The 24,894-nt window shown below is 41.3% G+C and overlaps 1 protein-coding gene across 1 annotated transcript in view; it reads left to right on the forward strand.

The window, feature by feature from the left end:
• The window catches only part of il1rapl2 (interleukin 1 receptor accessory protein-like 2), a 520,306-nt gene extending 497,900 nt beyond the window's left edge, over positions 1–22,406 (forward strand). Inside the window, exons 10-19 of the mRNA XM_080901026.1 lie at positions 1,734–1,874; positions 2,653–2,713; positions 8,758–8,870; positions 16,487–16,632; positions 17,243–17,320; positions 17,437–17,553; positions 18,362–18,484; positions 19,759–19,989; positions 20,152–20,182; positions 20,404–22,406. Of these exons, the coding sequence (XP_080757152.1) occupies positions 1,734–1,874; positions 2,653–2,713; positions 8,758–8,870; positions 16,487–16,632; positions 17,243–17,320; positions 17,437–17,553; positions 18,362–18,484; positions 19,759–19,989; positions 20,152–20,182; positions 20,404–20,492 (1,130 nt within the window). The 3' untranslated portion in view covers positions 20,493–22,406. The remainder of the gene's footprint in view (positions 1–1,733; positions 1,875–2,652; positions 2,714–8,757; positions 8,871–16,486; positions 16,633–17,242; positions 17,321–17,436; positions 17,554–18,361; positions 18,485–19,758; positions 19,990–20,151; positions 20,183–20,403) is intronic.
• Positions 22,407–24,894: the final 2,488 nt, after the last annotated feature.

Raw genomic sequence — 24,894 nt, forward strand, 5'->3', positions numbered from 1 at the left:
GTACTAACATCCATTCACACAACACAGTCTCAGCTCACACAGGTGTGTGCCCGACGCGCTGCTGTAATTTCACCTGTTTCTCTTTATCTGAGTGGTGGACTTACTTTGTAGTCTGCAGTTTGGTGAAACACAGCATTACTGCATGTTCAATATGGTGACCCTAAAAAATTAACTAACTGCAACCAGTGAAAACATGCACGCAAACTGTAAAACGTGCACTGATGACTACTTACAACTATCAAACCTGCAAAAGTGTGGCAGTGCGAGTGTTCTCTCGTGTGTACCGAAGGTGGAATTATTGTCTCTCTAGCCTTGTGAGCCTTTACTCTTAAACAAGGGAAAATCTTTATCTGAAAACGTGTTTTTAGTTTGCCGTTCACAAATTCAATATTTTTCCTTCACTGTCAGACTGTCAAATGTGGTTCATGTGTTTGGAAAGCTCGACCTTTTCTTAAACATAACCAAGCAGGTTTAAGTAAGCAAACTGCAAATAAAAGCTAAAAAGGAAAAAGACCTTCTGAAAAAAAGCTTCTCTAGTCGATGCATGTTGTGAAAAAAAAACTATTTTAAGCTACAACTACGAAAGCAGCAGCAGTAGTTCCTACTTCTGTGTAAGTTTATACACAGTGGATTGTAGTAGCTAACATCTCCATCACCTGAAAGTAGCCATATTTGAATCACTACATGCTGCACACAGCTTTTATACCATTTCCAAAGAGCAAAATGCTTCACAACTTTTCATCTGTTGCTGGGAACACTGGGTGGATGTAAAGTGGTTACATGATAATTCACTATGAACCTGCCAAAAGTCAAAGACTGAGTGCTTAGAGAATGTGCCACTCAACTGGGGAAGTCATTGTTGTGAAAGTCTTAACTTTGACCCAATGCAAGGACTTCTGCATTAAATAAAACTCAAAGGCTGACGTCTGTCTGCTAACATAAGTGTTAACATCTGCATGTGTCTACCTCGTCCCTACCACAGCTGCATGAATGCATTGAATGAGCTACTGAAGTGCTGTAGACGACTCTGTTTTGAGAAATGTAAAGCCAGAGATATCAACAACCTTGCCCTACCTTCAACACCAACCAGTGGCAGCAGATGGCCCCGCCCCTCCCTGTACCTGGTTCTGCTAGAGGTTACTTCCTGTTAAAAGGGAGTTTTTCCTTCCCACTGTGGCCAAGTGCTTGCTCGTCGAGGGGTCATCTGATTGTTGGAGTTTTCTCTCTATTGTAGGGTCTTTGTTAATTTATTAGCTTCTAATTAAATAGACCGCCAGATGATTTTGTGACTCTCATGTTAGCGCATCTGGTCCAGTGTGTTTCTGTGTGCATTTGTCTTTTTCTGGGCTTCATTGGTGTGGTTTTCTGCGCTTTTTTTTTTGCAGGCCGTTAATAACGCCTCTAAATGCAGCTGCGAGTTATCAAAAAACACATTCAAATGAAAAGCTGATATCAGCATTCTGCATGTTTGTGTGTGTTTGTGTATTTTGTGTGAGTGAATGAGTTTCCAGCTTCACTGCCGATTTGGAAAAATGTGCCAATCTGAAGATAATTGAAGTAAGATTGTTGTCAAAGCAGTCAGATGTGAGCAGTTTATTTAAAAAAAAAGCATTATCTAAATATGTTTTGAAAAGCTCTGAGTTATTGGGGGGGAATTTTGTTCTTACATCAGTTAGTATTCCTCCAAGCAGACTGATCACTGATATAAATTTGTTGCTGTGTATCTCTGGCAGATATGTACCGTCTGGAGTTAGCTGGAGGCCTCGGGGTCATATTGCTGCTGCTGGGAGTCCTAACCGCACTTTATAAATGTTACAACCTGGAGATCATGCTCTGCTACAGGAGACACTTTGGGAGTGATGAAACTGAAGATGGTAAGCTATTTTGAGTGCTCCCTTTTTCTTCAGCACACTGCAGAAGGGGTCAGACAGGTATCAGAGCGCTGAGCGGTATCAGCATTGATAGGAAGATCAGAGAACTACAAACATGGAGCAAAATGAGAGTTAGACTGTTGCTGCGAATGAAACAAAGTAAAGCAAAGGAATTATGCTATTGAAGTAGGATTTTCCTGTAGGGCTTCTACACATAGCATAACACAGACTGCAGGATGAGTCTCACAGTACAACACTGTACAGCACATAAGATGCACAAGCCTGTAGTGAAGTCAAAGAAGGCAATTAATAGAAACAACAGCAGAGTAAATGAAAATGTGTTTTTCTTTTTTTCATCTATTGATGGAATAAGGAGCTACTTGTGCAGCACTTTTAAAAAGTTACACTGACAAAGCAATGCAAGATCACTCCCCGAACAAAACAGCGAATCGGCCAAAAGGAAAATTATAAAGATGTGAGTTTGTAGTATTGATTTAAAGTATTGATTTCAAGTTTAGGTCCTAAAGCAGCTGGATTTTCTTAGCCGTGCATTCACAAGTCCAAAACATGAATTACGGTTTTCTCATCAAGTCTACATGTATTGATGATCAGGAGCTGTCTGCTGTCTTTTAGTGCAATAATTACACAGAAACTGCTAACATATATATACTGTATGAAGCACTGTACTCACAGAAAGACGGGGAAGCCTTGTTGATTGATTTGTCAAATCTTCCAAATACTCTTATTTACTGTCCCATGCTCTCTCTGTCTCTCTCCACAGATAATAAGGAGTATGATGCCTATCTGTCCTATACTAAAGTGGACCTCGACTCATTGGGCAGGTCAGGTTTCTTGGATGTTTTTGTGCAGTGCTGTGTAAACAGATTAGGCGCTAAACTTAAAGTGAGGATTGATACAAATGAAACAAATATCATGTTCAGTTCCTTCAAATAGCAGCAAACACAAAATACTTGAAATCAAATAAGCATTGCCCCCTTTGACCTGCAGAAAAGCTCTGATTGTCTCTGATGTAGAGATACATAGAGAAAGCGAAGCTGATGCAATAGCGCCTTTATCCTGCAGGGGGATCTGTGAAAAGACGCATAACAAAGGGATTACCTTTGCTGAGGAGTTCATGGGCTCAGTGCCTTTGTATAAGTCATATTTAAAACATTACATTCATTTCATAAATTATGTTCTCTTTTGGAGTCAAAGATGATGATGAACTGTTGTCATATAAGCTGTCCTCAATTTCTCAGTCATATCTTTCCTCTGTCTTGGTGCAAAACCAAGACATAAATCATGTCTCCTGGAAGGGGGAGGACGTATCACAGGCAGGGCACAGCGAGCTGAAATCTCTGAAACCGACTGGCCTTCACTTCCTACGAGACAGAGAAGCTCTTCTACCCCTGTATACGGGAGGAAACAGGACTGGACAACCGTGAATAGGAAGGTTAACAACAAACCTCCAAAACAACTGAATGTGAAACTGCAGAACAGATTTGCTCCACTATCAAAGGACCCTGGATCTATATCGGACAACCATCCATCTAAAAGCAGCGAAATAAGGTCTGAAAATCTGTTGAAAAGTGAAAGGCCACAGGGAAAGCTAAAGGCTAGGCCTGAAACTCTGATTGTGGGTGACTCTGCCGTAAAGGATGTACAAAGGATGTGCGGTAAGAACACTAAAGTCCTCTGCTTTCCTAACGATATGGTCAACAACCTGAAGGAGAGAATTCTTCAAATTGCAGATGAATATCCAACTGTGACAAACATTGTTCTGCATACAGGGTCAAATGATGTGTCCAAACAACAGTCGGAGGTTCTGAAACGGGACTTTACTGGATTATTAAATACTGTAAACTCTCTGAATGCAGCTGTATTCATCAGTGGACCTGTACCGCCGGTCAGAGGAGGAGACGACAGATTCAGCAGGTTGTTTACACTGAATAAATGGCTTATATCAGCATGTGCTGACCACTCAGTGCATTTTATCGACAACTTTAATATTTTTTGGGAACGCAGGCATCTGTTCAAAGCAAATGGATTTAATTTTAACAAGTCAGGGGTGAAACTGTTCACCTCCAACTTGTTTTATTCCATACGTCATCCATCCGTGCTTGGTGCCAAGGCTGAGATAAACGAGGAGTTATCTCATAAAGAGGAACAAACAGTACTCCAAGAACAGACAAAGCCCAGCAGAAACCTTGAGGAGGAGCTCCATTTGCCCCCACCCGGGAAGAGCCTCAGAAAGGAGAGACATCCATGGCATCTGAGGAAGAGCCTCAGAAAGGAGAGACATCTAAGGCAAGAAGAGGGGTCCCTATTTGCCTCCAACTCTCTCAACAACACCAACGACCAGGACAAGGGACCACGACCTTCCCCAGTCCCCCAAACCCCTGACAGGCCATCACCCTCCTCCCCCTCCCTTTCTCCCTCCTCCCCACACCTGAAATTCACTGAGGAGATGATGGAGCGGGTCAATGCTGGGCTCAGATCTACCCCCCGTCCCAATCCCTTTTTGTCCCCCATAAACCCCCCACCAGAGCGGCCAAAGGTTCGCCATCGAGCCCCACCCTCAACAGAGCAATCGAAGTCACATTGCCCAGCCTCGCCCCCCTTAGTTCCTCTTCATGCCCTGTCTCCGCAGTCTGATGTGTGATGTGTGGAGGGTCCGGGCTGTGAGGATTATGGCAGTGATGACTTTTCCCAGGAGAAGCTGGGACCCTGTTTACTAGAAGGTTTTAAAATTTCTGTACTTTTAGGTGACAGGAGACATGTGGCCTGGTCAAAACACAGAGAGCTGCACTCTAAAAGATCTTTAAACATAGTAAACATACCTTGTGTGCCACAGACTGCTCCCAAACATGAGGGGACAAGTAATACCTCTAAAACACTTAAGTTGGCTTTATTAAACATTAGATCTCTAGCTGGGAAAACATTTTTAATTAATGATTTAATCACTGAGCACAGCCTTGATTTTATGTTTTTAACTGAAACTTGGTTGGACCAAAGTAACAGTGGAGCTGTTCTCATCGAGACGACCCCTCCTAACTACAGTTTTATCAGTGAGGTCAGGGCGAGCAGGAGAGGAGGAGGGGTTGCTGTCTTATTTAATGAATCATTTCAATGTAAGCAGCTATCTCCTGGAAGTTTTCAGTCTTTTGAATATGTGGCTTTACAGCTGAAGGCCCCATCCAAAGTTGTGTTTCTTAATGTTTACAGGCCTCCCAAATACTGCACAGACTTTTTTAATGACCTCAGTGAACTGCTGTCTGTGATCTGTGTTGATTTCGACTGTGTAATTATTGCTGGGGATTTTAACATTCATGTGGACAACCCTCAGGACAAAGGGACTAAAGACCTGAGTAACACTCTGGGCAACTTTGGGCTTACTCAGCATGTAACAGAGGCCACACATAATAGAGGACACACTCTTGACCTACTGATCTCCAAGAGCCTGAGCATTTCAAAGGTTACTGTGTCTGATGTGGGCTTATCTGATCATTACTGTGTTTTCTTTGAAAGTAAAATCTCAGCCCACATAAATATATCAACAACAGTGATCACAAAACGGTGTATAACTGAACACAGTAGTGCAATTTTTAACCAGGTCTTCCCATTAACACCTGACCTGCCCAGAGGGTCAGTCAATGAGCTCGTCAATAGCTTCAATGCTAACATGTTAAATGTAATGGACACTATTGCTCCCATTAAGGTGAAGGTTATCTCTGGAAGGAAAAAGTCTCCATGGAGAAACTCCACACTGGTGAAAAATGAAAAAAGAGAGTGTAGGAAAGCTGAGCGCAGATGGAGAAAAACAAACCTCCAGGTTCATTATGACATCTATAAAGAGAAACTTCACAATTATAATTTACAACTGAGGAGTGCAAGAAGGTCCTACTTCTCTGACATCATCACTAAAAACAGCCATAATGCTCGGGTCTTATTTTCTACAGTTGACAGGCTAACAAACCCTCCTGTGTCAGTGGCAGCTGAACTTCATTTGACCATGGCCTGCAATGACTTTGCCAAATTCTTCACTGAAAAAATCCAAAAAATTAGACAAGCAATTGGTACATCAACAGCAGATCCAGGATATGTACTGTGTCCACCAAAAAACTGTTTAAACACCATGAAACAGTTTCAACCTATTAACAGCAAAGACCTGGAGGACATCTTAGGTCAACTGAACTCCTCCTCCTGCTGTTTAGATGTCCTGCCAACAAGTTTTTTCAAAAAGGTCTCAAAGACTTTAGAGTCAGACCTGTTACAGATCGTCAACTTTTCTTTATTATCAGGTGTGTTTCCAGAATCACTAAAAACTGCTGTAATCAAACCTATACTGAAAAAGGACAATCTTGACAAGACACAAATGAACAACTACAGGCCGATCTCAAATCTCCCGTTTTTAAGTAAGATCATTGAAAAAGCAGTTTCCCAACAGCTCAGTTACTTCTTAAAACAGAATAATTGCTACGATGCCTTCCAGTCAGGTTTTAGACAGAACCACAGCACTGAAACTGCTCTGACAAAAGTGTTTAATGACATATGTCTGAATACAGACAGTGGAAAAATGTCAGTCCTAGTTTTACTGGATCTCAGTGCAGCATTTGATACAGTTGACCACAACATATTACTCAAACGACTGGAGAACTGGACAGGTCTTTCAGGAACTGTACTAAACTGGTTCAAAACATACGTAGAAAACAGGAAATACTTTGTATCAATAGGTAACTTCACATCTGAGCAGACAAGTATCACATGTGGAGTTCCCCAAGGTTCCATCTTGGGACCCCTTCTGTTTAACATCTACATGCTCCCACTGGCACAGATTATAAACAACAACAAAATAAACTATCACAGCTATGCAGATGACACACAAATATATATCACAATGTCACCAGGAGACCGAGGCCCTGTACAGGCTCTTGGTAAATGCATTGAGGAAATCAATGACTGGTTGTGCCACAATTTTCTCCAGCTAAACAAAAACAAAACTGAGGTAATAGTCTTTGGCGCCAAAGAAAAACGATTACAGGTCACCAGAGAACTTCAATCTATACATCTAAAAACCACAAACCAGGCGAGAAATTTGGGTGTAGTGATGGATGCAGACCTAAACTTAGAAAAACACATTAAGACAATAACAAAGTCAGCTTACTATCACCTCAAGAATATATCAAGGATAAAAGATCTGATGTCTCAACAGGACCTGGAAAAACTAGTCCATGCATTCATCTTTAGTAGGCTTGATTACTGTAACAGCATCTTTACAGGTCTACCTAAAAAATCAGTCAGACAACTACAGCTCATTCAGAACTCTGCTGCTCGAGTCCTCACTAAGACCAAAAAAGTGGACCACATCAGTCCAGCTCTGAGGTCCTTACACTGGCTGCCTGTCCGTCAGAGGATAGACTTTAAAGTTCTGATGCTGGCCTATAAAGCTCTGAATGGTTTAGGACCAAAATACATCAATGACCTCCTGACCCAGTATGAACCATCCAGATCCCTCAGGTCATCTGGATCCGGTCTTTTATCAGTTCCCAGAGTCAGAACCAGACACGGAGAAGCTGCATTCAGCTTTTATGCTCCTTATATCTGGAACAAACTCCCAGAAAGCCTCAGATCAGCTGAAACACTCAGTTTATTTAAATCCAGGTTGAAGACTCACCTGTTCTCAGCTGCATTTGAATAAAGCACCAAATCCACACTTTAAGCTTAAATTTCAAAACTTACATTTAACTACTGATTTTATCTACTGTTCTGATTTTATCTGTTTTGATTTTATATACTGTTGTTTGTTTGTTTGTTAATTAGTTAGTTAGTTTATTTGCTTGTTTTATTCAATTTTAAATCATGCTTTTTATTTGTTCTTGTTTCTAATGTCTCTGTAAAGCACTTTGAATCACCTTGTTGTTGAATTGTGCTATACAAATAAACTTGCCTTGCCTATACAAATAAACTTGCCTTGCCTCTGGTTTCAAAAAGCTAAGAAAAAGCCACAGGTAAGGCTTCAGTAACCCCTAGATGATGCCATGGTGGCTCAAACTAGCTTTCATATATATATATATATATATATATATATATATATATATATATATATATATATATATATACACACACACTTCCTGTGAGCATAGTTCTTTGCTTCTGTGGTTGAAACGGTTTAGACAAACCTCCCTTTTATATCGAAGCGTGGCAGCCACATGAAAAGGACTTGCTAGCCAAAATTTTGTCTGGGCTACAGACATGTTTATTAAAATACTACTTGTTGTATTGATAGCAGTAAGCCTGGTCATGTTAAAAATCAAAAAATGAATAAATAAATTCATAAAATGTGCAGATGTTTGATATTGACCAAATTAAATGCAAAAAACTAAACCTGACAGCCCTACAGTGAGGGGATTGAGAGGCTCCGTTACTTTGAGGAAAGCATTCTGTTGGCATAGCTTCAGTTTACTTGTCACCTCAGAAGGAAGGCTCACCGTGAATCAATACAAATTTGCTCAAAGCGTTCACCTTTACACTCTGATTAAACATCTCTGTCCTGATGGAAGTGGCTCCTTCCTGGATGACAATGCAGTGATCTGCATGCTGAGAAGAAAATGATGTAATCACGTGCTACAGTCTTTGTACTCACAAGATCAGCTACGAAGATGCAACACGTGCTCGTCTGCACATCAAATGAGGGAATATCTTCTGGAATGTAGTGCTCCATCTCTCCTGTGGAGTTTAACAGAGCAGGGCAGCCCACATCTTTACGATGGGTTCCCCTCTAATTTTCCACCTGTGTGCAGGCGTTTGTAGTTAAGTGCATTCGCTGATTGATTTGTCTGTTATCTGATTTTGAATTTGGAGCCATGTTTGTTATTCCCTCTCCCAGCAGGACGAGCAGCGACGAGGAAACATTTGCTTTGGAGATCTTGCCGGATGTTTTGGAGAAACATTATGGATACAAGCTGTTTATACCAGACAGAGATTTAATACCCAGCAGTAGTAAGTATAAATCTGTGTATCTACCTACACACATGCACACACACACTCTCTCTCTGTGTAACTCCAATCCCCGCTACCCAGAATTCATCTCTCTGTCAGAATAAATAAGAACATATGTGGATCTTCATCATAACACACTTACAGCCACACACGTATCTATGTCAGCTCTCAGATGTACGCCACATGTACCACATGCCTTACCACAATTTCATTTATTTGTTCACAAACACACACGTACGCACACACGTGCATGCATGCTTGTACCCTCTCACAATTTGTCATCATTTCTTGGCTCCTGTGTCACTCTGTCCAACTGGAGGGGAAAATATGCTGGTCAAACCTGGCACATTCACAAACACACATATACTGTATTTATATATACAGTACATATATATATATATATATATATTAGGGGTGCAACGATACACAAAATTCACGGTTCGGTTCGATACTTTGGTGTCACGGTTTGATATTTTTTCGATACAAAAAAATGTTCATGCCTTTTTAATTTGTCATTTATTAAAATTATAAATATATATTTTAACTCAAAAGTACAGTTTTTAAATTTAACCCTAACCCTTGTGCGTGTTTTTTATTTTGACAGCGAATGCGCACCTGCGGACCACTTATGTGCAGCCCTGGTTATTTAGCTCGTCATATTGCAGCCACAAAAATTCTTTTGTCCATGAAACCATAAAGCTGCACTTTCTTTTTGCCTTATAGTCTGATTTGTCATAACTTCTCCGTTTTGTGGTAAGCTTTTCTTTGGCTGTCACTTCTTCACCCCGACCTGTCTTATTTGGCTCAGCAGAACTAAAATATATATACTGCTACTTTTACACACGGACTCACATAAGCTCAGCGATTCTCTGCACGATCAACCTCTCACATGTTTAAGCTTGCTGCGGGAGATTTCACTTGTCATGTTTGCATAGTAAGCTAACGATTAATAAGACAATGTCAGAGGAATTGGTGCACAAATTATCATCACTCACAGATCAGTGCTGTCGCTCTCTATACACAGTTCGCACGATTGCAAAGTGAAAGCAAAAAAACAAGCGCAAATTCAAACGCGACTTCAATATGTCACATATTGACAGTGGCTCACCGATGCCAATGACATAATTACCCAGCTACATTTCTGAAAGAATGCAAAAGCATTGACATATATTTTTCCTACAATAGCCCGACGGGCAGGGAAGAGATAGATTTTGGTAGCCTGACTGAAAAAATCGCTAGCTCCGGGACGTCGGGCTAGCGATATTGCAAGCCCTGTATCTGATTGAGGAATCACTCATCTTTGGAAAAGAGAGTTTATTACAGAGAAATGGCTCTTTCCAAAATAAAAGCTATACTATCCGCTTCTTCTGGGCTATATTCTCAGCAGCATAAGGAGAATCATGTGCTAACAGCTGTCTAAATGACTCGGCTAAAGTTAGTAGCATGCTTGCTTTTTTTTGTCTGCTTCCACTTGTCTTTGCACTAGGATGATGTCGGTGTAAATGTGCAGTCATATTCGTTGTGTTCCCACTAGTGCTTTCAGGTTAATCTCGTTGAAATGACCTTAACGCCACAACACGGCAAATCTCCGTTAACGAGCTACCGCCGATCGCTCCGTGCATGGGGCTAGACGGCCAACACGTTAACGAGCTAACTGCGCTAACACACTAGTTCACACCCATGTAATTGAGCATTGCGTGGCACATCCAACATACTGTTTTACTTTAGTCCATGACTCGCTTACCTTCAGGGTCATACGTCACATGAAAACCAAAATAATTCCAAACGCCAGATCTGAATGAGGTTCAATTTGCCTGTTGCAAGGAGAGCTTAACTTCTGTCTCGCTAGCTTGCCCTGCGCTCTTCCTTCTGACTATGCTGTCTGTGTTGAGCGCTCAGTGGATCTGCGCTCGACAGTGCAGCCTAGGCGGAGTAGTCGAACACAGATTCACTGAGCGCTCAACACAGACAGCATCGTCAGAAGGAAAATTGATAAAATAAATTACAAATGTTGTATTGTTCGATACATATGCGTACCGAACCGAAAGCACTGTATCGAACGGTTCAATATCGATACGAATATCGTTGCACCCCTAATATATATATATATACATACACACAGTGTTGGTCAAGTTACTTGAAAAAAGTAATCAGTAACTGATTACTGATTACTTCCCCAAAAAAGTAATCCCGTTACTTTACTGATTACTTATTTTCAAAAGTAATTAATTACTTAGTTACTTAGTTACTTTTTAAAAACACGATTTACAACCTGAATAGGTGATAAAGGATAGATCTTTCAGCCCAATTCTACTTTTTCTGCATAATCCATCATACAAAATGTAATCAAATGGAAAAGTCTCTTTTTTTAACTTGTTTTGTCAGTTTTAATCTTTTAACTTTATGCATCAAGCAAAAATTTAATTATATGCAACATTCTCTGACTTGAATGAATTAGTTTAACATTTAAAGCTATTTTCTGCACATTCCAGCACATAAAATAAAATATTTTTTGTGTTTACACTCACTCTTTCAAATAGATGCAAGTAAAACACAGCAGAAAATAAATAAAGTCAAAGACTAGCGGTCCTTTTGCTCTGTTTTCACCTGTAAAGCAGGACTGGCGTAGGCGGTGGTTTACCCTGGTGCAGGTGTGCTGCGGTCAGTTGAAGAATCCGCGAGTTTCTCTGTGAGTTTCCCATTACGTCGTTGCGCACTCGGTGCTTGTTTGGAAGTTTAGGGGTTTTTTTCGCTGTAAAAAGAAGTTTTCTTCCCACGCACAATGGACGCTAATGTTTTTGTCACTTTTTATGGAATCAAACTCAAAGTAAGGTCAGTACTTCCACGCTTTAAACGCTGCACGCTCATACTCTCTCCCACAATCGATATGTGATCCATTGTTGATCTGCACACAGCTGTTGTCACTAACGGCGCACTCGCTTACGTCACTGTCGTGAGACATTCTCGCAAAAAAATCACGGTTTTAGTAACGCAGTAACGCAGCGTTCCTACGGGAAAGTAACGGTAAACCAATTACCGTTTTTGCAATAGTAATCCCTTACTTTACTCGTTACTTGAAAAAAGTAATCAGATTACAAGTAACGCGTTACTGCCCATCTCTGTGTATATATGTATATATATATATATATATATATATATATATATATATATATATATATATATATATACATATACATATACATAGAGAGAGAGAGAGAGAGAGAGAGAGAGAGAGAGAGAGAGAGAGATGTATAGGAATTTCTTTTACTTATGTATTAATCACATTATTTTATTGTATAATGCCTTGGTGCCACTGGATTTTAACATGTCTGACACCCATACAGTAAGACAAATGGTGGGGGTGTAGTAAGGAAGTTGGGGGAAGCAGACCAGAGTCTTTTGTCTCCTCGAGGACTCTGGGAAGTAGCAAGGGAGTGTGAACCTTAAGGTGTGAAACAGCTGTGTACTGCCTTTTGTTCCTGAAGAAGGTATTTAACTGAGAGCCATGCTAGACTCAGAGAACTCTGCTGACCGTCTGTCCCGCGGACATGCAGGGGCTCCATCAGGCTTGATTGTCTGCTGTCTTTGTGTGTTTGGATTAAAGAATGTTAGCTACCGCTCACCGCTCATTTGCAGGCTTTATTTAAGTGGAAAATTTCCACAACAATATATATATATCTCTATATTTATAGAGATAGATATATAGAGATATAGATATAGACACCTCAAACAATGTGGTAACATGGCACTAAATACAACTGACGTCTTTTGTAGCAAAGATGTGACTGTCATCAAACCAGGATGTGGTGCTCACACAGGTATTGTTAATAATATCTGGTGCAAAGCCCATAAAAACATTTGTGTCGTTTTGGGTAGCATGTGTGAAACCAATCTTGCACTTCCAACACTCTGACCTCTCTTATGAACTTGAGGGATATCCCATTGTTAATCTAGATGTCAGCCCGCCTTTGCAGATATAACAGCTTCACCTCCTCTGGGAAGTCTTTCCACAAGGTTTAGGAGTGTGTTTATGGGATTATCTGATTGTTCTCCCAGAAGTGTATTTGGGAGGTCAGACTGGTGTTGGACGAGAAGGCCTGGCTCGCAGTCTCATCCCAAAGGTGTTTTTTCTGGTTGACCACAGAGGTTGGGACTCTGTGCAGGCTAGTCAAGGCTTCCACACCAAACTCACTCATCCATGTCTTTATGGACCTTCCTTTGTGCAGAGTTGTGCAGTCTTGTTGGAACAGGAAGGGGGCATCACCAAACCGTTTCATCAAAGTTGAGAGCATGAAGTTGTCCAATATGTTTATATTAGCTTGTAGTTAGGGCTGCATCAGCTGACCCCGAATCGACCCTTAGATACGTTGGAATAGGCCTAAGCTGCTGGGGGCTTCCCCTCTGTGTTTATACACCCCTCTGCACTTAATCACTAGTTCACTAGCTGGGACAACATCCTTATTTTAGGTTTGACAGCATTTTTATTAGATAATGGTAGATGGTTGAGCATGAAATGAGGCTGCGGTTTGGAGAGTGAATACATTCAAAGGAAGAGGGCGAGTGGGGCACGAAAACAAAAAATGAACAATGTGTAGTGCTGGGTGGGTCATATGAACCAGAAGTGTTCAATATGTGTCCTTAGACATTTTCAGCCCAGAAAGTTCACTCAGTCATTCAAGGAAACTGAGCACTAAGTCAGAAGGAGAGCAGAGTAAGTATTGACTTCACCAAGTGGCCAAAAACATGGTTACAAATATTACGATCATAGTCTGTGTTCGTATGTCTCTTCTATATCTCCGCCTAGACTCCTAAAGTAATCTGGATAATTAAAAATATATTATCAACATTTTTTTTATGCATAGAATGTTACATATAACAATATAACACTCAAATTCATACAAATGATATCTCAAAAAAACATCAACATTAAACGTATGTCTGTGAAGGTTCTCAGTCATCCAGGTCATCGTAGTCAAAGAAGCTTGTAAAGAAAAGCGTCTGGACTTCTTTAAGTTGCTTGAAGACGTTTCACCTCTCATCCGAGAAGCTTCTTCAGTTCTAAGGTCAAATGGTGGAGAGTCCCAGATATGAATTCGCATGATAAGGTGGGGCCAGGTTTCACAATGAACTCACCCGAAACTCTGGCTGATTGGGACCCACACCCAGTTTCACATCTTGGCTCAGGCGATTAGAGGATCATCAGGGGGTCCTTTTGTCCCTCTTTGGGGGGAAACTCCCACTAGGTTTATATCTGGGACTCTCCACCATTTGACCTTAGAACTGAAGAAGCTTCTCGGACGAGAGGTGAAACGTCTTCAAGCAACTTAAAGAAGTCCAGACGCTTTTCTTTACAAGCTCCTTTGATCAACATTAAACATGTACACTGTGGTTTGTTAATGCTAAATAATTTTTATTGCTGTGGTACTTTGAGGAATGTGTCATTCTAATTATTTTAATAATACGTTTTTAAATAAGTATTTATTAAGCAGTGTCCCTAACACTGCCTCAAACTGACTGCTTTGTCTTATATAATGAATATGTAGCTTTCAAAGAAAAACCTAAAAGAGCACATCCTGCAAAGGCCTCTCTAGACCAGTATGGAAGCAAACTGGACAGTCCAATTAAAGGTAGTATAAAAATAAATAAATCTAAATAAATAGGATATTAATTCTAATTAGTAATGTCTGAGGTCTCTGAGGTCTAATGCGTGAAATAAAGTAATACAGCTATCATTTCCTGTGTATTAGCATTTTGGTACCAAAATCCCACGTCTCCTTGTCCTCAAAACATCAAACCAAAAAATATACACCGACTGAAATAACCGTATAATGTGGCACAAAAGACACATGCTAATATGTGCTCTTTGAATTATTTAACATTTTCTCCTAAAATACATAAATATGTTTACTTAAGTATGGTTCATAATGAAAAGCCACACTTTACGTGACCTTAGCTAAAATTATGCCCCTTCCCGACGCACCCGGCAGACGAAAAAGTCATATTTCCTGTGTTTGCCCTGAAAACATCCGAAAAACAAATATCCCCTGTGCATATAACATGTAACTTTTTCCAGGTTTAAATATGCCTACACTGAACAAGAGTCTTTTCTTTGGTAACCAAAGCTGCTGAAAGAGCAGCATAGCAATGCGACCCAAAACACACCATTCAATTATTCACTCCACTTAACCCTCTGAAATGAACAGGAGAGCGAGAAATAAATAACAAGGAACAGAAAGCAGTGGGTACAGGGTCACTGGTTATTTTATTAATTGATTTACATAATCCTCACAAATGGGGGAGCAGGAAGCAGTCAAGGGCAAGAGAGAGGCAAGGAGGTGTTAATGTGAGAGGGAAAATGTAAAAAAAGAGAGGCAGAAAGGCAAACCAAGAGAAACAGAAAAGAAAGAGAATGAATTTGGGGATGTACTGTACTATTTGTGCCCCTCAAATTGAGCGTGAAATTGCAATGTGTTGTTGGAGAGTCTGTCATTAATTTAGTTAGCAGAGATGGAGAAAGAGAGAGGTATTTAGACGGGGTGGGGGGAGCCGTGGTTCAATGAACACAAAGTTTTCATACTTTTTCTGTAACTACAAATTTTAGAAATAATGAGCAATGTGTTCCAAGAAAACACACACACACACACACACACTGTTGCAAAAAAGTAATTGGGTTGTTTGTTAAGACAGGTTTTCACTGGGTTTGGCGTGGAGGCTACTCTAATGCTGAAGCATAGTAGCTTCACCTCATATTAACTCACCGTCCACATCCCATCACCTGCCACTTCTCCTCGTCAACTTCACATATTCCTCACTTAGTTATAAGTAACAACCGGCGATGGTGGCTCAGCACAACTCTGATCCCCATTTAAGAGCTGACTGCATCGTGCTGTGTCAGAGCCAAAGTTCTTGCACAAGCATTTCTGTCACTCCGTTATATCTGCCCGTCACTCACCTCAGGCATGTATGGACGAATGAACTTGACACATGCAGGAAGCGGGGGCAAGTGTTGCTGTGCGAGATGTTTCCCTTACATACTGTGATGGTAATTCACTTCTTGCCTCCTGCTTTGTCTTCGTCAAAGCTGCTGGAGCTTTCCGTGTAATCCAACAAGAATTAAAACCTCTCAGTAATTCTGGAGAAAGAAATGCACGACTGTTACAGGATTAGTTCAGCACTGACAATATTAAGAGCAAAAGCTTATTAACCTGCTTTTTTGTCACTTCTGTTTTGGCTCACAACAAAATCTGGAGACACAGGAAACTTGGTATTACACCATCATGTGGATATTCATGGAAACTTTTTAGTAATAACAGAATGAAAGGAAAAGTTTTCTTTTTCAATTTCAATTCAATTTTATTTGTACAGCGCCAAATCACAGCAACAGTCGCCTCAAGGCCCTTTATATTGTAAGGTAGACCCTACAATAATGCATACAGAGAAAAACCCAACAATCATATGACCCCCTGTGAGCAAGCACTTTGGCAACAGTGGGAAGGAAAAACTCCCTTTTAACAGGAAGAAACCTCGGGCAGAACCAGGCTCAGGAGGGGGTGGGGCCATCTGCCGAGTTGTCCCTTCTCTATTCATTATTCTTACTCTCCATGTGTCTCTCCCAGCCTACATTGAGGACTTGGCTCGTAGCGTGGAGCAGAGCAGACGTCTGATCATCGTTTTAACGCCAGAGTTTGTCGCCAAAAGAGGCTGGAGCATCTTCCAGATAGAGACACGCCTCCACTCCATGCTTGTTACTGGGGAGATCAAGGTATGAATTCAGAGGTCAACGGTAAAAATCTAGAGGACAGACATTTTTCCATCTTGATTGCATTATTATTCTTAACAGTTTGAAAAAAGAAGGCAAGAAGACTTCTTTAGGTTTGTGAAGACCTTTGACCTCACAAGAGGTTTCTTTAGTTAAGGTGGAGAGTCCCAGGTATTTAAACGCTAGCTGTGGTTGTTGGCCCACTATTGATCATGTGAGTCATCAGATGAATTAAAGCCAAAAATAAGGATAAAACCACTGTGGGACTGTCCCACCCCATCATGTGACCTATTGAGGTCGTCTGAGTATGATTTGGGTGTTTAAGCATCTGGATCTCAAAACTTCATTGCAGGTGGCTGATAACTGAGAGACGACCTCTACTAGGGGTTAAATACTTGGAGCTGCCCACCTTTTGTTTTTAGAACTAAAGAAGCTGCTTGAATAAGAGGTGAAATATCTTTACAAATTTAAAGAAGTTCATTCACCTTCTGTGTTCAAGCTCTTACTACTACCATAACCTGGATTACTGAGAACCTACCCGGACATTGCATTATTACATATGGAGAGTTTTGTTGGCGAAGGTCTTCTGCTTAGAAATCTCTCCGTGTTCTAGGTGATCATGATAGAGTGTGCAGACCTGAAGAATGTCATCAACTACCAAGAGGTGGAGGCACTTAAACATACCATCAAGGTATACAGAAAGAGCGGATGAATGAAAGGATGGAGAGTTTATGGGGTGACCTGAAGAGTTATCACCGGCCAGAATGGCAAAATCTTTTTTTTTGTAATTTGTCTCCTTCTCTTCAGGTTTTATCCATCATCAAGTGGAGGGGTCCTAAGAGCAATGAGCTGTCATCTAAGTTTTGGAAACAGGTGGTCTACGATATGCCCGCTAAACGCAGAGAGACACTGTCCAGACGTCAGGTACACTGCGTCTTTTTTCATGTATTCTCGATATACTTTATCTTTCTACAGTGGTATAGCCTCCACTCTGGGACTGATTTATGACCTCTGAAAAGAAATTTCATAAAAAAAGCAAGTCTACAATACATGTGCGACTATAAGTGATAAAAACATTTTGGATAGCATGTGAATTTGTTCATGTGTCATTATAGAAACCCTTAAACTCAGACATCTTGATCTATACCTATATTAATAATGTCCATTTCATGCATGGGAGCCAAAAAATTCTACTGAGATGTACTCTTTCCTTGGGCGCATTCAAACAGGCAGATGGCCTTTAAAATGTCTGCAAAACACAGGTAATGTATTAAAATTGGAATCACAGCAAAGCAAAATGTGTAGATGTTTACCATGCCTCAGGTTGTGTATGCCCTGATTAGCAAATAAATGTTTCCTGCTGCTTTCTTTCCTGAAGAATGATGCTACACAGAGAATATTAACAACAACCGCAACAGCGTGGTGATATCATTCTAATGTCTTCTTCTACTCTAATAATTGATGTCATGGAATCTAGATGGTGTTTAAGTGTGTAAAGGTGTGTCAAATTATTTTATGCACCAGGGCTTAGATTATGCTACTCACCCATAGGTGGAAACTCTGAATAAAGTTGTTGAATGATTGTATGTCTCTCTGCGTTGACCTTGCAAAAGACTGTTAGCAAAGAAAGACTCCAGCACCCCATAACCTCCAACAGAGGGAGGGAGGATGGATGGATGGAATCGATGGATCGAATTTTGACTCACTGTTGGAGGAATCTCTGTGTTAACAGGTAATGGATTCTGGTGAACAGGGCCTCTTTGGTGACCTACAGACCACAGTCTCCACTATTGCCATGACAACCACTTCTGCCTCCCTGGTGCCCCCTAATGAGAGTCGGCATGGACACCATCAGGTCAGCACATGTCTTTTAGTTCGAACTTTTATTAATTAGTAGATGGTTTTTCTCAAATCAGTGACCTTGGCACTGCACTATGACAACATTAATCTTAAAAACACAGACTTAGTTGATCGTTGTTACACCTGTAAATTAATTTTTTCCTGAACTTTGGGCTACCTTGTGAGAGCAGATGATCAGGAACAATGCATTGTTACCTGTTTGATAGGACAGGAAAGAAGGAATGTTGAGCTCCAGCATCTGGGGGAGGCCATGCAATGACTGATAGTGCTTCATTGTGCATTTTTCTATCCAGGTACACTTTTACTGGACTTTTACAGTGTGTTTGGGATCAGTGTCATACTGAAAAAGCCAGTGCCAGTCAAATGCTTTCAAGATGGTTTTTACATGGTGGATCAAAATCTGACTGTACTTTTCTGCATTTGTAATTCCATCAATTTTAAAAAAGCTCTCCAACATCACTGGCTGATATGCAGCCTCAAACCATGACGGAGCCTCCACCAGGTTTACCGGTGACTGTAGCCACTCACTTTTGTACATACTGATTACAATTCGAACCATTTCACATTTGAATTCAAGTCCTCTTGCCAATGATTTGTAGTCCAATTTTGGGTAATTTGCCATACCTCAATTTTTCTCCCTGTCTCCATCCCTTACCCCAATGACTTTCTTAGAGCCATCCTTTCACTAAGACCATTTCTGATGAGGCTTTGGCTTTGGTCACCAGGACATTAAAACTGCATGTATATAACCACCGGTCAACTCTAATAAAAACTGAATAAAAAGTTTTCTGACTTTGTCCCATGATAAAGTTTTACAAGTTTTTCTACCACCAGTTCAGTTCAGAATTCTTTGACTGCCATGGATCTCTCTTTAATGTTTGTGACTATGTTCTAACTGTTTCTGTACTTCTTATGTTTCCACTGCTGTGTTTTCAAATGTACAGTTTGGACTAGAAAGTTTGTTTCAGTTGTTTAAAACTTGCCTTTGAATTCATATCAGACGGAATTCGGGGATTTCACGTTTTCCTGTGTTTAGCTCTATTTTGAAAAATAAGTGAAACTCGAGCTTGAATTATTTTAACACATTACACTTAAGTTCATTTACATTTATTTCATTAATTTACAATTATCTTGTTTTCATAGTTCACCCAGAAGCTAACAGAAGTCTACAAACAGCATTTTCATGATGAATGCTTCATATTTAGTTGCCTCTTGCAATAATGCTGAAGCTAATGAAAGTTACTAGAAAGTCATGTCTTTTACACACAGGTCGCCTTGGCAACAGAGATCCCTGACTACAACCAGATGACCTTGCCATTAGGAGGGGGTCACAGTGCTACAGCAGCTCAAATGCGGCATTTCTGCCGCAGCTATGAGTTTCAACTTCCCCCACAGCCCTCACCCCCACTTCCACCTCCCTCCACAGTGCAGTTCTCCACTCTGGGCCCCGGGGGGCGCCATGTCTATTGCAATATCCCTATGACACTGCTGAATGGACAGGTGGGAGAAAAGACTAAGCCACTTATACGTATGATGTTCTTAGTTAGTCCCCAGCACCCAACATCAGCACAGTGTATCCTTTTCTAAAGTTTGCTTGCTGTTATCTGTTTGCATGTACTCAGAGCTTAAACACAATAAAAATAAATCCTCTCTTCTCCCCAGGGGTTCAGAGCAGTTCACTGGGGAACAAGAGGTCTGTTTGAATAAAAGAGAATATAGAAAGAAAACAATATCTTCATATCATCTAGCCTGAAAACATGCTTATTCTAACAGACTGGGAAACGAAATGCAGTACAGTTCTTATGTTTAAGTCAAGGCACAGTATTGGCATGCAATATTTTGTCATACCATAAAATGAAGCACCATTATATGGCAAGGTTAGTGCTAATCATGGTGGTGCTGTGTGTTTCCCAGGTGCAACAGAGCAATACCCTTGGGAAGAAGCCAGAACTCCACCTGAACAGCACCTTTGTACCCCTCACCAGCAGAGAACTAAGCTCTGACATCTGGTAGTTGGACTTCTCAGCTGATACTGGAATACAGACTGCTTTTCACTGGATTCGTGTAGACTGGCGGGTCGTCTGGTTTTCATCAGGTTTTTGGACTGTGTGCAGACTTGGCGTTGGACTGCCCATCGACTGCTTTTGGGCTACTCCTTCCCAGCTGTGAATAAAAGACTACCGAAAGACCGCAGAAGGCTTGGTGTCACACTTATTAGGAGAGTGGTTGTAAACTGTTTACAGAAAGACTGGGATTATACAAAGGATTGCACTCTGATTTTGGACCTATTACCTGGTAACAGGCTGATGCCAGCTGGAATGTACACTGCTGGCATGACCATGTGTCCTTGACACACTGGCAAAAAGTTCCTGACTGGTCATGCTGAGTTTGTGGAAAGGAATTAGGAAACTTAAGAACTAGAGAAGTTAACGAAGGCATCCTGAGTACTTCAATCGTGGGTATCCACCGTCTATAGTACTCTATTTGTTCAACAGGCAGGCAGGTTGGATCTTGGAGCACTAAAACAGCACCTTTTAAGTCTGCTCACAAACCAGCTGCTGTGAAAACCAGTTGACTTGTCAGCTCAGACAAACAAGACGTAGCGTAATCTAAGAATGCCAATTGATCTACTTATGCGAGTTCTCATCTACCTGTTGACTAGGTGGCTTGTCGGGCAGACAAAGCAGACATCAAGCAATGATTTTGGAATACCAGACCACCTTAAATCAACTAGTCAACCTCTTGAAATATTGCTCTACAGCAAGCTATATAGCTACCTGGTTTGGCTCTCAGGAGCTGAACTAGACTTGAGAAATGTTTTTCAGCAAGAAAAACAAGAGGGGGTGACACATAAAGCGAAGGCTGAAGCTGCTTAATGACTGAGAAAGCACAGTTAGGTAGAAACTAGCTAGTTGCATAGACTAGTTGGCTGAAAGAATAGCTAGTACTTGAGGTAAGTGTGTTTAAGGGCACAGCAAGACTGGAAACCAGCCAGTCCATCACCAACAGATGAACTGTCAGATTTAACACCAAGCTAAAAGCATAAAGGACTTGGCTTTTTTCTATTTGCATGACCACCCATTTAGATTAAAAAAAAGAATAATAATCAAACAAACATAGATAAAAGAGTAAATGACACAATCATTTGTCGAAGCCTCTTTTAATATGGAGGGTATAAACATCCTATGTTGATACAGTATATTTGTTTTCTGTCTGGCCATGATTCAATGATAAAAACTGATAAAGGAAAAAAAGGAGGTGTCCCTCCAAAAACATTTGGGTTATTTATTTTGTCACGTTTTATTTAAGGGTTTTATCCTTTTAGAAGGTTGTTGAGAATTTTTACCAGGCTTTGTTTTTACTGTCTGTTTGTTACAATAATCTTTGTACAGCTTCCATAACCTCTGTATAGACCTATACATGACAGTGATTTGTTCCCTACAGTTTTTGTTAACACTCACATTAAGTGTTCTCTGATGGCTCCACAGCCACTTTTTTTGTTGCCTTTGTTGTGTTTCTCTTTTCATCGATGGATGGATGTCTTACGGCAGTACGACCCTGCTAACGGACTGATATTTTGAACCTTACCACTACCAGTCAGCCAAAAGGGGGCTTCACTGTATAAAAAGCTGTACTCCGAGCTGAATCAGACCACATTCTTCTTTGTGAGCTTTAAAAAAGAAAAACAAGATTATTAAGATAATATTTAAGCAAAGTGGGTAATGTTTTGAATTTACACAGAGCTACTGTCATTGTCTTATTAGAACCAATGAATTCTGGATATTTGAGATTGTTTGATACAATAATTAATTATTTCAGTTGTTATATTCAATGGCAATATACAGTATAGTGGTTGTCCTTTAATTTCTGACTATTTCTTTGACTATTCTTTGGATATATTGGTTGAATAATTTAACTGCGAGCAAATAAAACTTATATGAGTTGTTTTATAGATTTTGGATTCACTGTTGTCTGACATGGTCAACTTTTTTCCTCTCTTTTTTTTTTCCCGGACAACTATTTTTTTCTCATTTTGTTTTTATTGCTTAACCAGATGTGATTTCGCAAGCGGTCTGGCATTTCCTCCAACTGCCAGCTTACTTTGCTTCACCCCTGTCACGAATCCTTTTCTTCGAATTGCACTTCTCATGGCTTTATCCTCTTCTCCAATGGTCACTTAAATTTCCTTGTAAGCTGTTAGCTTACTCAGTGACACATAGTTCTTTGCCCAGTGTCGAAAGGCATGAACTAAAACATTTGCCTTATCCAAATTTTCAAGATGCGCTGCATGGAGTTGAGCACAAGGAGTGAAGCTGTCCAACAGGCCTGGAGCAAGCAGGTTTTTAGAGCGCCTGAGACGCACTGAGATGGCGTTTTCGCGGAAGGAAAACGCAGCGTTTTCAAAACGCTCTCGAAAACACATACATTTGGGTGCCGTCATGTGACCAATTATACTAAGATAGTGGAGGGCAGCAGTTGTTTTGTTTGCTCTCAATTTTGACAGCCCTGTTAAAGATTAATATCAGTCTGTACATGCTCCAGATAGCATTTCTTCAAATTCCTTAATTCTCACTTGCTTTTGCAACTTTGTACTTTTGTGTTACTCGCAGCAACAACTCCACCTCATTGTTAGTCCATTTAAAAAACTCGGTGCTTTTCCTCGACCTTTTGCCGCAACAGTTCAAAGAGCCAGAAAGTAAATAAACGACAGACAGAAATGAGGCAGGTCGAATCTTCTTGCGTTTCACACATGCGCAGTACTGGGACATAGGCGTTTTCATCCATTTCAATGTGGACACACAACTCTGTGAAAACGACTGAAAACACTAGTGTGGATGTGGAGTGTTTTCAGACGGAAACGCAGTTTTCAAATCTATCCGGGCTAGTGTGGACGTAGCCTCAGGCTGCAATTGCGGCACTTCACCGGGATCAACACTATCAACAGTAGCTCCCCACCTTTTCAAGGGACCAAGTGAGTATTGCAAAGGACCCACGGCTACACCACATATTTGGCGCACCAAAACGTACAGTGAGGGTGTGCTGGGAACATCTAGCAGAGGCCCCGGTCCGCAAGATCTTCAACTCACACCTCCAGCAGAGCTTCAACAGCATTCCCAGGGAGACTGGGGACATTGAGTCCTGTTCAGCTCCTCCATTGCAGAAGCCGCAGCACTGAGCTGCAGCCACAAGGTAGTTGGTGCCTGTCGTGGTGGTAACCAAGCCACCAAGCTGAAGAAGGAGTCCTACTGGGCTTGGTTAGCCTGTGGGACTCCGGCAGCTGATAGGTAGATAGATAGGCCAAGCAGGCGGTGGCGGAAGCAAAAACTCGGGTGTGGGAGGAGTTCGGAGAGGCCATGGAAAAAGACTTTCGGACTACCTCGAAGAGATTCTGGCAAACGGTCAGGCAACTAAGGAGGGGAAAGCGGTGTTCAACCTGCACTGTGTGTAGTGTGGGTGGAGTGCTGTTGACTGAGAAAATTGTCAGGCGGTGGAAGGAATACTTCGAGGACCTCCTTAATCCCACTGACACATCTTCCGAGGAGGAAGCAGAGTCTGGGTATGAGGGGAATGACCCGCCAATTTCCGGAGGCGAGGTCACTGAGGCAGTTAAATAATTCCTTGGTGGCAGAGCCCCTGGTGTTGATGAGGTCCGCCCTGAGTTCCTGAAGGCTCTGGAGGTTGTAAGGCTGTCCTGGTTGACACGCCTCTACAATGTTGCGTGGAGATCAGGGGCGGTACCCCTGGACTGGTAGACCGAGGTGGTGGTCCCCATCTTTAAAAAAGGGGACCGGAGGGTGTGTTCCAACTACAGGGGAATCACACTCCTCAGCCTCCCTGGGAAAGTCTATGCCAGGGTGCTGGAGAGGAGAGTCCGTCCGTTAGTCGAACCTCGGATACAGGACAGGGCTCTAGAGTGCGACCAATTTGGTCGCAAATGCGACCAAATTTTTCAGTGGTGCGACTAAAAGAAAATATTTGGTTGCACCTGTGCGACCAACTGTTCAGGTAGCAAAAAAAATAAAATAAAATCTGCAACCTTCCCTGTGGTCAACAACAGACACACATTTTGCCCCTATCGTGGACTAAACCAATCAGAGATAGTCAGGGGCGGGACCTCTCTGATTGGCCGTGATCCAGTTGAAAGTGCAGGTGGAAGTGGGAGGTGAGTAGCTTGAATAAAGCGATATCAATTCATTAAATCCTGAATCGACTTTTAAATATAACTGTGTTTTGCCAGAAACGCCAGATTCTCAGATTAAAGCTCACAAAACCATTTCAACAACAACCAAACAGCAAATGAGAGCAGGTACACGGATTCCACACAAAGACGTAAACACAGAACGGACCCGACGCATCAGAATCAGCTTTGTCTTTCTCGGCTTTCTCACCCGACGACCCGTAGAC

The sequence above is a fragment of the Rhamphochromis sp. 'chilingali' genome (genome assembly GCF_963969265.1).
Source record: "Rhamphochromis sp. 'chilingali' genome assembly, chromosome: 13".
Lineage (NCBI taxonomy): Eukaryota > Metazoa > Chordata > Actinopteri > Cichliformes > Cichlidae > Rhamphochromis > Rhamphochromis sp. 'chilingali'.